The sequence below is a fragment of the Macadamia integrifolia genome, unplaced genomic scaffold, assembly GCF_013358625.1.
Source record: "Macadamia integrifolia cultivar HAES 741 unplaced genomic scaffold, SCU_Mint_v3 scaffold1283, whole genome shotgun sequence".
Classification (NCBI taxonomy): domain Eukaryota; kingdom Viridiplantae; phylum Streptophyta; class Magnoliopsida; order Proteales; family Proteaceae; genus Macadamia; species Macadamia integrifolia.
The window spans coordinates 90,073-104,043 of record NW_024868143.1 but is presented as its reverse complement, the minus strand read 5'-3'; the positions used below and the strand labels follow the sequence as shown (position 1 = coordinate 104,043).

General features: G+C 37.9%; 2 protein-coding genes across 6 annotated transcripts in view; one reads left to right on the top strand and one right to left on the bottom strand.

Moving 5' to 3' along the window:
- The window catches only part of LOC122063290, a 14,086-nt gene extending 13,114 nt beyond the window's left edge, over positions 1-972 (top strand). For 2 of the 4 annotated variants that reach the window (XM_042627000.1, XM_042627004.1), the window contains 2 exons: positions 316-468; positions 634-972. The gene's annotated coding sequence lies outside the window, so the exon portion shown is untranslated. Of the gene's footprint in view, positions 1-315; positions 523-633 lie in introns of those variants that run through there. The other 2 variants (XM_042627002.1, XM_042627001.1) reach the window with 2 other exon arrangements.
- Positions 973-3,276: 2,304 nt separating this feature from the next.
- LOC122063293 (kinesin-like protein KIN-5D) lies at positions 3,277-10,480 on the bottom strand. 2 transcript variants are annotated; one of them, XM_042627009.1, is made up of 23 exons: positions 10,235-10,480; positions 9,528-9,732; positions 9,311-9,440; positions 9,038-9,196; positions 8,455-8,931; positions 8,096-8,193; positions 7,860-8,016; positions 7,677-7,746; positions 7,475-7,551; positions 7,309-7,362; positions 7,132-7,212; positions 6,918-7,029; positions 6,475-6,561; positions 6,223-6,398; positions 5,970-6,131; positions 5,782-5,889; positions 5,527-5,685; positions 5,361-5,444; positions 4,720-4,925; positions 4,498-4,599; positions 4,306-4,415; positions 4,069-4,220; positions 3,277-3,950 (listed from the first exon to the last, which is right to left on the bottom strand). In XM_042627009.1, the coding sequence occupies exons 2-23, from the start codon at positions 9,698-9,700 to the stop codon at positions 3,729-3,731; spliced, it is 3,156 nt and encodes a 1,051-aa protein (XP_042482943.1). In that variant the 5' UTR covers positions 9,701-9,732; positions 10,235-10,480; the 3' UTR covers positions 3,277-3,728. The 2 variants fall into 2 exon arrangements, with proteins under 2 accessions (XP_042482943.1, XP_042482944.1); XM_042627010.1 differs by lacking the exon at positions 10,235-10,480 and adding an exon at positions 9,861-9,977.
- Positions 10,481-13,971: the final 3,491 nt, after the last annotated feature.

The window sequence follows — 13,971 nt, the reverse complement described above, 5'->3', positions numbered from 1 at the left end:
GAGATAGACTAGGTGTGCCACTTGGAGACTTCTTGAGACCTTGCAGCGATTTGTGTCTGTTGATTTGGCTTTGCAGGGGGCCAATTTTTTTTTGGTTGGGGAGGGGGGAGATAGACTTGGGTGTGCCACTTTGAGACTTCTTGAGACCTTGCAGCAATTTGTCTGTTGATCTGGCTTTGCTTTCTTTTTGAAGTTTGGGAGGGCCATTCAGAGTCCTAATGATAGGTCTGACTGACATGCTTGGTAATAAAATGCTCCAGTTCACTTTATAGTGTTGTTCGTTCTACATAATCAGTTAATTTCCATGTCTTGCAGATTGTGTATTCAATGGTGAGGTGAAACTCTTCTATTGTAGCATATCCAGGAGGTTGAAAGTGAACATGTCCACTCTTGAATGTGTGCATCTGAAACTTGCACAATATTAGGCTACTTCCCAAAAGGCGAGCTCCAGCCGTCCATGTGTGACAGGTAGAGGCATTGGTCATTGGGGTTTTTAATTGTCATCATTTTCTTCTATCTCGTTGGGTGGTTTGCCTTCTTTCCTATATAATAAGACTTTAGATCTTCAAAACCGCAATTAGGTCTCAGGCATGGCAACTAAACTTATTTTGGTTCTCATGGTTCTTTGTTTAGATTGCAGTTTGCTTACTGAAGTTCTCTGTATGGAAAGAAGGGATCTTCAGGGTTGGTTAGCTGCTCAGAAACATTTTTGTTTGCTTGCATGGACTTGGTGGAATTTCCTACTTGACAGAGGATAGCTCAAACTCAAATAGATCTCTCTGCACTACTAGAGTCCCAAGTCTCGACAGGCTACCCCATTTGGATTTCTTCTCTATTAGAAGCCAGAGGGAGCCAACTTCACCTGCCCTGGCATTGTTGTTAATGCTCGAACGGAAATTTCTCGCCAATGTAGTCACAAGCACTATATTCAGTAGGTAAATTAATAATAGGGAAATGAACGCTTCCTGGTTACGTGTCCCCTACCCGACATAGAGGACAGCGAAATGATGCCCCCACCATTGTGAAACCCAAGAAATCCACCCCCTGTTAATGCCCATGTGCACCCCCAGCAAGGGGGTCGCACGACCAGGGGTGTTCTTTTCCTTGTCGATAATGATCTAGATCTCTGCCTAAATACCCAACAATTAGAATTACTACATAATCCTTGTACATTCGTAGGGTTGCATATCATATGAAGATACATGGTCTCTGTAAGCCAGAATACCTATCACCTTAAAAGTAAAGGGAGAGTCCTCCTTCCTTTACCCAGGTAGTAAACTAATAGTGGCTTCAACTAGTGTTTTTGAGACCTGACTCGATCTGGCTCTCGTCTTGTCTCCTTGTCTAGGTTGTGAGGTCAATGTTTTAAACGGCAACACAAAAAGCAGTCTGATTGATAAGGTTCATAAAATCTTTCAAAAATAAGAAAGAAAGATTGTCGTCTTCGTTCAATGACAAAGCCTCCTTAAAGGGTCAATTATTTGCAGGTTGGATGGGTTCAAATTTTGTGGACAGGTTAAGTTGTAGTTTTCATGTTTGCCAAGCTGGCATTGGTATCAAAATGGTATTGGCCTTGACTGAGCCTGAGTTTTAGAACCTTTATACGGGAGCATGGCAGTTGTGCCTAGACGTTGGTGGGTGGAGGGTTGAAATAACTGCACTGCCCTCATGAAAGGTGAAAATGCCTGCCATGTTGATGCTTCTCCTTGTATTCCTATTGATCAAATTCTGGTGTAGGATTATGCTTTTGGACAGAGAAACCTTCCTCTATTTATCAAATGTGGGGGGGGGGGGGGGGGTGAGGGGAAGGATTGTTGCCAGGCTGCTTGAATCTTGGCAGTTACAGAGGTGTGAGGAAACACCAGCTTCTAAAAAAGTCTTAATAGGAAAAAGATTGTTGCCTAGGCGGGTATTCCTTGCACCAGTTTTTTTTTTTTTTTTTGTTTGGTGGGGGTGGGGGTGGTCGGGGACATGAGAACGCACACAAAGGTATCTATAAAGGTATCTATATGGATGGGATTTTCAATTTCCGAGGGATGGAGGGGAAATGGTGGTAATCCATGCTCTAGTTTGGACGGAGGATTCATGGTATCAGACAGCGTTCTTTCTCCCAAATCTTATGGAGCTTTTTAAATCATTACAAAATATTTTGGTTAATCATCTAAGCATGGCGCCAGAATAACTAACACTCCTGATGCTATACAGTCTGTTAATACGCATTAGGGTGATGGCTCAGGAGCAATACCAAGGATTTCTTATGGCTCTAATGAAGCTTTTAGTGATAGTTCCAATGCCATTTACGCAAAGTTCAATGATTTTAAACTCAGAATGGGGTGGGGCCAATTCATATCGGAAATTGACCTGCATAGGTAGCAAAAACCCTAGGATCAACCCTCAAATCTGAAGACCCAACAATGTAATTCCAAAAAGGCAAAAACCCTAGAATTGGCCACTCCTGATTAACCGGAATCGATTCCAGCCGATTCAATTTTTATTTTTTAAACAATCAGAATCTGCCGATACACATGAATTGCTCGGACTCAGATGGCTTAGATCCCATAAGATTGAAATCAGCAAGATTTAATAAACGGCCAACCTGCACGTTCGAACATCTATTCAATCGTTAGAATTTTCACATTATTACTCTACCAATCTAAAAGTTAGTTATTCAATAATTAAATAAATAATAATAATAATAATAATAATAATAATAATACAATAGAAGCAGATAGATCTCATCTGGTATAAAGTCTTTGGTTGGCTGTAGTCAAGACTTGAAAACAGCCTTTTACCTCCACGCCCCCACCACACCCAGCTTTCTCTATCCCAAAGAAAGGAAAAGAAAAAAGAGAAAAGAGAAAAGAGAGAAGAATAGAAACAAGTCATGTGACACAGGAGAGGTGGAATGATCACACTAACCCCACCACTTGTTTGATGCCTGGGCATGCGTTTGAACTGACTTTGGCACTAGCATAGGTCTACACACCTAGGAAACATTCTCTCTCCACTGAAAAAAAAAAAAAAAAAAACTAGATGGTGGCCTATAGGGTTTACATAAACTATAAAATATTTGGATAAGTGTATAAAAAATGTGCAACAAAGCAAGGATTAAAGTATTGGTATCGATCACCGTATCGATTGGTTAAATTTAAAATACGTACCAGTGGATATCTTACCATATGCTAAAGATCAAGGATTAAAATAACGGTGTCGATCACTGTATTGGTTAGCTAAATTTAAGATATGTACCAGAGGGTATCATATTAGTATCGGAGATACTTTAAACCATGCACCAAATTAATATTTACCATGGGAGCAGATGCATTGATGCTATCAGCCGACCAATTCTGTAATAGAATCTTAAACAATGAGATTTGATAAAGAATATAGAATCCCTAAAAAAAAAAACTGAAATCCTTATTGTTGAATCCTACTGGCACTCATAAAAAAGCAAAGGATTTCAAAGAATTGAAACTCCCCCAAGGACAAAAATGCAAACTTCACCTGCAACATATATATATATATATATATGTATTATGTACCAGCCCCCTTCCTCTCCCCTCTCTTTTGGGCCTCCATCGACAGACTACGTGAATGGAGGTCTTTTCAGTATGATTTAACTGATAGAGACCAGCTGTTCAGTGAAGAAGCCTGGATTTTCTCGTAATCTGTACATGCTCTAACTGTATATATATATCCTGTTATCTGTCTGTTCTCACCTCACTGCTTTAATTTATAGCAGTGAGAGGATGTCTGGAGTCTCTTGACTGAGCTGCCTCATATGCCACTTGTATGTGTTTTACATCTCCATTTGCTTGCCTGGAGGACCTAAGGTCCCAGAATGACTTCAGTAACTCCTCAAAAGCTGGAGTTCTGAGTTCTTCAATGGATGACATGCTCGGCAAATTGAATGACCTCTTTCTTGGTGTTGAACAAGATGGTTCATCCACCTGGTTGCCACAAAAGGGATGGATAAGGAATGAGTCTTAAAACTTAGAAACACTGACAAAACAAGGACGGAACAGAAGTCCATAGTGCAACCATAACCAAACACATTAATATGCATACCGTGTATTCCTCCACCAGACATTTTCCTGCATTTTCTGTTATCTCCACAATCTTATGATAGTGACCACTCCTCAACTCCCTCAGATCCCCACAGCAGGGAACAATCATGGAATCGATATTTCCACATGCATCATGGTCGAGTTTCAAGGAATCTGCAATAAAGCATTGTTTGAATAAAACTTCAAAGATAAACCAGGAAGTGAATCTAATGGGTATCCATCCGAAATAAAAACATACTTTCAATGGAGGAAAGTAGGCTCTTGTTCGCAACATCTACGTCTTCAAGAGCAGATGAGGCAGCAGAAGACAACTGAGCACGGAGCATCTGGTTGGCTTCCATCCCACCCCTGACAAATCAGAAAAAAACAGGAAGTAAATTAGACTGCCCCCCAAACTAAATAAATATCATCTTTACAGCCAATAATTTACCTGACAATTGAATCCACAGAAGCTACATTGTCTTTTTCCAGACAAAGCAGGGAATCTTGGGCAGTTCTCCATTGTTGGGAATCCATTCTTGCCTTTGTCATACTGGACATATTTATCAGGAAAAAGTCCAGGAAATAGAAGTCATGACAGTTTTTCCAATTTACTTGATAATCTAATCTAAACATCACAAAAAGGACTAGTCATCAGTAGAGGCTTCCATACCAGTGTTGAAGACCCTTTTGCAAGTCAGCCTTTCCGGTTTCCACTGCAACTGTATCCTCAAGATAGTGGCTTTCAGTTTTTCCCATGAAAGTAGTCCATTCATTTTGGACAGATGAGGTGAAATCTTGCATCGTTGACATTTCTCGTTGTAGCTTACTGGTTCTGCTAGCAGCACTCTCCCGTAGGTCATCCACTGCTGCTTGAACCTAAAGAATAGAAGCATATGCAAAACAATAAATAACCAGCCATTTTCTTTGAAGAAAAGTGTATGCTGTAAGTTCGTTGTTCACAGTATTGGCTGCTGCTTTTTGCCAGACATTTCAGAGAAAAATGGAAGCATTTCTGAAGCAAAACGGATCAATTCTAGGAAACACATCTTTGAAATTTATCCAGGAATAAACATTCACAATAAAAGGGAGAGAAAAATTACATTAGAAAACATTGATAACCATGAAAGGGTGAAAAGCAAAGTTATCTATTCCACTTGTTCGTTATTTTCATATCCTATCTTGTTCCCATTTTTTTCTTGGACAGCATACAAAGAATTTATTCAAGAGTCCTGACTATGCAAAATTTGTAGAACACCCAAGGCCAAATCAGAAAAGTAATATCCATCGATCATAACGAAACAGGATGCGTACCAGCTTTTTATTTCTAGCACTTGAACTTGCTAGCAGCTCTGCCACTTTTGCTAGCAGTTCCCTTTCTTCATTAGCAGCACACTCCTGCATGAAGTAACCGATTTAGATAGGGAAGGAGGATAATTCCAATGGATTCAGAAAGGACTGAAGTGGAAAGTGGAACCACCTCAAATTTCTTTTCAAGTTCACACAATTTCTGGTCATGGTCCACTTGTGCTTCTTCCACAATTTTGGTGAATTTGGATGCATGGATGTCTAATGTCTTGAAGAAGTTCACTGTAATTTTAGAAATAGATCTTGTGGTCTCCATCGCTCTGGATTGGCCCTATATTCAGAGTCATAAAAAAGCAATTGATGCTGTTGCTAACTTCAATTTCTCTTAATTGCAGTTTATAAGACATAAAAACTTCCAGTTCCAAACCTCACGCTGCTGTTGAGCAAATGCAGCTAGCTTCTCTTCTTGACTAGAGAGGCTACTTTGCAGTTCATTAAGTATTGCATCGGCCTCTGAAGCAATTCCTTTGAGAAGCTGTGTTATGGCAGAAAAAGGTCAAACAACAACACAGGAGATAAATAGGAAGAAGATACAAACAACGAATCAATTCTTACATCCTCAAGTGCAGACGAGTGCTTGCAAACTTCTGAATTTAGATTTCCAAAGGTTGACTGAGAATTTCCATTAAGCTCCCCTGCTAAATCATCTAAAGCTTTGATTCCAGAACCAAACATAGCTTTCAGCTTCCCCACCCGTGCTCGAAGTTCTTCAGTAGCCTATGAATACACAAGAAGATATGACAATTAATTTCAAGAAGACAATTAAGTTACAAAGACCGTGCTCTTACATCAGAAAATTTTGCATTACCTCAACTTTTGTGGAGACAAAGGATTGCATGTCTTCCTCCATTTCTTTCAGTTGCTGCTCTTGCTGTGTCACAGAAGCTGCAACGGTCTTATGTAAGACCTCAAGCTGCTGAGTTATTTGAGACTGAAATTTCTGAATAAGAATTCTATTTCCCTCCTCTATTTTGTCTTTGCGCTCTGCAAACAAATCAAAGATAAATTGAGTGAAAACATTACAACTTGTGCTTTGCATGAAGAAATATATGGAACGAACCAATTTTCGCAAACAAGCCAAACACATCTGATGCTGCATTCTCTAGCTCTGATCGAAGCTCAATTGCCTGCTCGATAAGTGCTTTTTCTGAAAAGTGAACCAAAAAATATACAAGAGATATATTTAAATTAAGAGATATTGGTTCAAAGTTCAAACTATATGTTCACACATGGCACCCGGACACTGTAACCCTCAGAATGTATATCTGACCTATATAATTTTATGAAACTGAAACCCTCACCTAGTGTTTCTGACAGATAGCAAATTTATTACTGCTGCTATGAACACAAGGAAGTATTAAAATTAAAAAAATATATAATTGAAAAAGCTGGTCCAAAACAGTGGTTTTGAGTGAAAAAGAACATGAAATGTCAAAGTGACATAAGGGTTCCAAAAGCGATTACAGGTGTATAGGGAAGGGAACAAAATGGCAGTTTGCTTACCCGATCTGAGGAGATTAGAGATGAGATATTCCTTTTCCTTAATTGTTGCATTTGCCTGTCGGTATCTTTCTTCTAGATCAAATAATGCATGTTCAGTGTCTTCAAGTTTTTTCTGCAGTGAAACACAATCGGGTGTGGTTCAATTTACTTGGCATAAAAAAAGCAGAAAAAGGATGTTGAGTAGTTCAAAAAGCTTTAATGGCTGGAGCATTACCTGGGTCTTCTCAAGTTTTTCACTTAACTCCATGGTTAACTGTAGCTGAGAATTGTAAAGCTCCTGAAGCTCCGACAGTTGCTGCTCACACATATTTTTACAAGTCCGGACTCAATAAACACCAATCTGATAGACCTTAAGAAACAGAATAATCTAGAGAAGACCATTATCGCATACCTTGTCCTTGGATTCTGAATCGAGTTCCAAGCGCTCTATTTTCTCCGCCATAGCCTGGAAAAAGATAGATTAAATAGAAATAAGTTGCCTAATTTAATAAAAATATCCCCATTGCAGTCTTTATGGAACAAGAGATTTGTATCTCGATTAAAAGCTAAAGCTGGACCTTCTTTTCGGCTTCTTCTTGCAGGAAACGGTCTCTTGGTATATAGATACCATTCTTTTCCCTTGTAGCATATACCTCTGGTAGGAGATGGAAAACAAAATAAATAATTATATGATCATAAGTTAAATTTGGGAGGAGCTTCATTTAAAGGACCTTTCATTCAACCATGATCAAGCAAATGAATTAGGAACCACTAAACAACCTTGCTTGAGACGGTCAATTTCATTATACAAATCCTTGATCATTGCGGATTTCATCATCTTCTGATTGACCTGGAAACAGTAACATAGTGTATCTATTAGGATCAGAGGTCCAGGTGGACACAGCTCAACTGCAATGATACAGTAGAAAAGATTGCACCAACAACAATGACCAAATTACTGACCTCTGGTTTATTCTTGATATTTTTCGCACGGTGTGCATAATCTAAAGTACTGAGTGTCTCTTCCAAGCAGTGGATGGAAGGAGATATTGTCGCAATTATACATGTCTTGGTTTTCCCTCCCAAGGAATCCCTCAATAGTCTTGTTAATTTACTATCCCTGATAGACCAGGCAATACCATCAGTAGCAATTTCCAGATGTAAGTATGAAATTGTTAAGTTGAAATCACAACCAATACCTGTATGGAATATGACCAGAGTGTTCAACGAGTGCATTAATAACACGACCAAGTGTGAGCAAGCTTTTATTGATCTCTCCCGCTTCCCTTGCTCTTCCCTAAAGAAACAAATGCTGTACAGTCATATCAAGAATATGTACTTTTAACCCTTTCGATGAGGAAGCTCAAAGTGCTATAGCCTACAAATAAGATTCTAGAGAAGTTGTTGTATCAACTATACAAGAGGCATTGCAACAGTACGAGCACAAACCAGTTCTTGGGTTCATATGTATGTTGGTTTGCAAAAATATAGGAACCTCGGGATACCACAATTCCATGTATCTGACATGCAAGCATAACACATTGTACTGGTACTATACCTCTCTTGCGCCGGAACGTGATATGTTCTCAGAACCAGCAAGGTCAACAAGATTAAGCTTTCCACATTTGATCAGCTCCTCTCCCTCGGGTGTGCACTCCTTAATGTGAATTGTGATGGAAAATATTGAATGAGAACGACTGCTTTGTTTGTTGAGAAGTGTCTCTGCAGTTCGCCTTTTAGCAGACCCTTTCTCCAAGATTTTATATATTTCACTTGCAGTGCAGACTATCTCTTCTTCCAGGCCTCTCACAAAAACACCTCCTTTTCCGTCTTCCATGAGGGCTATTGGCTTTTTTGACTTGTCATCTATAAACTTAGAACATTCTTCTAGGGCCAAAAGATCTGTTATTTCTTCATTGTAGAGTTCTAGAAATGTAACCTTCATGCTGTACTCGGCATTCTGCGCTTCAAGAATGTCAAATATTTCCCGAACAGCTCTAGGGATAACACCTGCATCACTTGGGAATTCCCCATTCTGCAGAAAAAAAAAGTGAAGTCAGAGTCATACAGAAGAAAAAAAAGGGGAGGGGGGGAGATTACACAGAAACTTCACGCATGGGAAAAAGAATTTGACATAAGACCTTCGCTTTCTTTCCCCCTCCTTCCATTGTATATGTTTTCCCTGTGCCCGTCTGACCATAAGCAAAGATAGTGCAGTTATAACCCTCAAGAACTTCATTAACAATTGGAGAGACAGCTTGTTCGTACAAGTCCTTCTGTTGGGATGTCGGGCCAAAGACCTACACAATACACAGAGTTATTGACACTTCAATCCATGCTTGAACAGGGGCAGGTTTGGTAACGTAGCCCAGGAAAAAATGCCAAAAGACTGAATAAAAGGATCTGCAGAAAACCTTGTCAAACGCAAAGGTCCTATCAATCTGCTTGTTGGCTATGTTCTGAACCGCAGATACTTCTCGTCTATGCTCATTGCATGAAATCACTATGGGTGTGTTGACCCTCATCTCGTCATCGCTTAAAGGTCTACAACAAATGAAGTGCATTCTTCATTCAACATCATAAAAAATTACTCCAGTTGTTGAAAAAAAAAAGAAGGAAGATGACACTAACCTGCAACGCAGAAGAACCTGGACATTCACCCCTTTATCTTTATCATGCTTATGATTGGAACTCCCATCCGATCGCAGATCTCTTACTGCCTTGTCGCTTGATCTTGGAGTCTGTGAGGGAGAAAGGGAGACCAATCCCCCTCTCCTCAGTTGCTGTGATTGGGCAGTGTCCATAGCTAAGCTCCTCAGACAAATCTCGAAGTGTCCTGCAACAGGAACCGATGAGGAGATGCACAAAGAAGTCACATTGAATTTCAATTCAAATAATACGAAATGCAGAACAACCAGAAGTATGAACTCATATTTCTCAAAATCTAAACATCGAAAACCCTACCAATAAATCCCAATGTGGCTCAAGAAATAATTTTTTCCCAAAATCTCGAAATCGATGCTTGCGAGATCGACAAACACATTTCGGATCAAACAAAAACAAAAATTTCCCTTCTGAAAAGAAGAAAAATTAATCTGAGAAGTTAATCGCGGAGAGATTCAGTAGATTTAACGAAGAGCCAAAGAAAGATCAATAATACAGAAAATTGCAGTAAAAGAAGTGCATCTTAACTACAATTAGAACTTAAATCTATCAATTCCAGAACGGGCGAAAAAAAAAAACAATTAAAATTGCAGTAAAGTTGAAGGACCGAAAGGCTTTGAAAGGACAACACGAAGAAAGCAAATGAGAGAGAAATCGAGAGCTAAAAAACTTACAGTAAATCTCTAAGGCCGGCAGATCGAAGAAACCACCAAAATGTGGGGGAAAAATTCCAAAAAAAAAAGTATGAATCTGTGGAGTAACAGATTCCTAAATCGAAGGTAATGATTTCGAGCTGAGAACCGAAGAATTTAACTTCTTTTTTGCTTCCAAGAAGAGAAGAAGAAGAAGAAGAAGTGGTGAGACGAGTGATATAACTCTTCATCCGTTGTACGTGAACAACAGAGAAACCACAATACAGAAAAATTAAAGCGGTTTAAATTACTAAAAAGAACTGCTGCTTTTGTCAGAATGTAACGCCGTTAGTTATCCGTTTACTTCAATTTCCGACCGTTAGAAATCGCCGAAGATGGCTTCTTTCATCGTAATCGGAATCGCTTTCAACCAAGTAGCCAACCACGAACCAACCACTTAACCTTGAATTCAAATTTCAAAAATTTAAAATAGTAATGAAAATGATAGGTTAATTATTTTAATTTTATTTTTATTTTTAAAAAAAAATTATTGATCGTTAGATGCAAGATCAAATGCTTTTAAAGACTTCATCATGGTGTTGGTGATGTAACTCATAGGTTTCTAATTCAACAGCCATGATTCAAATCAAATATTTAAAGTTTTAAAATATTAGGGTTGATACTTACCTTTTAAATGGAATCTTTTCAAAACCATGGATGTTGTAGTATAAATGAAACTGTGACACGATATGCTCGCCATGATTAAAGTGTTATATGAATGGTCTTGATCCAAATCATATGTTGGGAACTTATGGTATTTGATCATTCCATTGATTGTTAATTATATAAGTAATTTTTATGTTTGAGACAACCAAATATAAATTTTTTAAACATTAATCAATCTTAATTTTTTTTAAAATCATTTTTATGAAAAAAATTAAAAGAAAAATAATATCAAAGAGGGTGTAATGGTGGCACAGAGAACATTATCATTCATCTGAGAATATATGATTAGTGCACAAGAAGGGGAAAAAAAAAAACAATGCGAGAGTAATAGGCACTAGTACAATGGCATGACTTAATTTTTTTTTTTTTTTTTTTGGGTAAACAGGGCTGAATGTTGTAAGGAATCTAATATATTTAACAAATGGGAAGAAAAAAGATATTTGGTCATGTTCACTTTGATCACCGACACAAGGGCATGTAAAATTATCACCCACATTCTCTTTTAAATAAAATATCTCATTCATATTGATGTTTTTGCACATATTCTTATTACCCTTCTCACTCCATTTGTTGCAAAGGACACAACCAAAAAGCATTCTTTTGCCCATAACATATAGTCTATAGAGGCCCATGGCCTTATACTTAGTCCTTGAACTAAGGTGATTCACCACTAATTTCTCAAATGCAACTTCAATCTTCATAAGGTTTAGATGCCATCTAACTCTGCAAGCATGTTCCCCTGCTACAACAAACAATTATGTCCCTTTCGATTTTTGAAATGGGTCCTCCTTAGATGAACTATGAATATTTTATATCTATCACGGTTGTCATATCAAATGGATATTTTGTTATTTGATAAACCTATTTTTCAAAATGTTTTTTGCATACATAATACCATTAAAAAACCCAATAGAGAGAGGGTTTGGATGCTTTTTTTTAGGTTTAAATAGTTTTTGAGATTTATTGGGCACATCAGCTTTTTTTTTTTTCCTCTCAAATTCGTTTTTAGAAACGACGAACTTGTTTCTAGAAACGACGAACTTGTTTCGTCAAAGTCGTTTTTAGAATTGTAAATAGGCATAAATTTTGATTTATGTTTCTAGAAACGGGTGAAACGGAACAACTTTATCAAAACACTTTTTACGTTGTTTCTCCTTTTCTGAGAACAAGAAAATGCAGAAATGACATAAACGAAACGTTGTCAAACGGTGCCTAAATTCTTCAACCTTTAAACTAATGCATGATGAGGGCTATTGCCATGATAAACTTCAACTGCTACTCATTGCATCCAGTCACCCAACAGTTCTGATTTTACTATTTTGGGAAGTTCCACACATAATGTTCACAAAAAAATAGGAGGCATTCATTTTTGTTGGAGGGGATGGGGAGGTAAACTTGAAGTAATTTCACATGTTCTCTCCCCTTCCCCTCCACCCTCTTCCAGATAGAGTCATGGGTCCTTTGATGGCGGCTCCTCCTTTGATGTCTTCCCTTTATCTTGTATTTGGTTATTGGAAGGTTTAGGTTAGGGAAAATATTTCCAAAAACTTTTGAATCTTATGTTTGGTAGCCCAAAAAGAAAAGCTTTAGTGGGAGAAAAAATAAAGCAAAAATAAAAATCACATTGAAAAAATTTGAGAAATAATTGTTTTTCACAAAATTGACCTAGCTCTGAGAAATAAAGAGAGGCTAATAGAAAGGCAAAACCGAACTAAGGTTGAAGTACTGAAAGAAAAATATGGTGTAGACTATATCAATTGCTCATCGGAGTGTTATTGATGGGTTCCTGATAGAGACCAAGGAAGATTATTATAATGCGCAACAATCAAACTACTGCGCGGGATACCGTGCAATGACTTTCGTATGTCTCACTTGTTCCATTGCTTGGTTGGTCTACGATCAGCTCTACCACTGATAGAGAGTAGTCTACGACCAGCTCAGCCTTCGCTCAGTTGCATGGGGGCAAGTTACGGCTCATGAGCAAGTCAAGTAGGGGGTGACAACTAAAGAAGTAGCAAGACTTCTGACTGTTGAAAGGTGAAAGTCGTTTCGTTTAGTACAAGATCGCTTCACACCTCTCGCCTATCGAAGTTCTGTTCAACTCGTTTTTTAATTTCTCTTCAGTTCCAAGTGCAACCAAACAACAAACAATATTACGGAGAAAACCCATTCTTTCATTTTGCCTTCACTAGTCTTTGTCTTCCCACACATAGACTCCATGTGATGCAACCAAAAATAACTAGGCAGAAAAGTCCTTTCCAGTCTTGTAGAAGCAAAGTCTTCACTCTTCATGCCAAAAGTTTCTACAAGATACGACTACTGCTAAAAAAAATGAAGACCATAGTTTTTCTATATGCTGTGAAGTACAGCTTTACTCAATTATGAAAAAAATTACAATTTTCCCCTTATTTTTTAGGCTATTAATTGGAACTCATGACTGACAGGTCCATCCCACATTGAATGGATCCTTTGTGGCCTTGTCATATATGTAGTTGTGCTCTGTTTTAGAAGTGACATGGAGAATGGTGGATCATTTTCATCCAATGGAGCTTCATATCTTGAGTGAATAATTGGTGGTCCATTGAGTAGCAATGGATACATATCTGCTATTTGTACAGTTAGAGATGGAGAGGGGAAGTGGGACAAAAATAGCTGGCTATGGATCACTACTCTATGATTTGTAAGGTGACTAGTTGTCTTTCCAATACCCTAACTGCATCTACCTTGTTATGGGTAAGAGATGCATTGGTGCCTCTCTTTCAGGATTGATTGATATATTTGAACTTACTATGATCTTGATAGCACAAGAGATCAAGGGAATAGCTTGAAAAAAATTAAATTGAATGTGAAAGGGATCTCAGTGAATGTCCTGATGGTTGTTTTGAGAGTTATTTTTCTTATTGATATTCTTAAGGTGTTAAATAATTTATAATTTTTTTTTTTTTTTGAATCAATATAAATCTTGACATTTTATGTGTGTATTTAAAAAATATGTTAAACAATGACAATTTTTAATAATGATATTAAAAAAAAAAAAAAAAGAGAATTCTATT

Coding starts and splice junctions, on each gene's coding strand:
- LOC122063293 (XM_042627009.1), bottom strand. CDS start 9,700: ATGGACACTGCCCAATCACAGCAACTGAGGAGAGGGGGATTGGTCTCC. Junction 7,747..7,859: donor ATATCAAGAATAAACCAGAG/GTCAGTAATTTG, acceptor TACTGTTTCCAG/GTCAATCAGAAGATGATGAA. Junction 4,416..4,497: donor TCTGTGGATTCAATTGTCAG/GTAAATTATTGG, acceptor CTGATTTGTCAG/GGGTGGGATGGAAGCCAACC.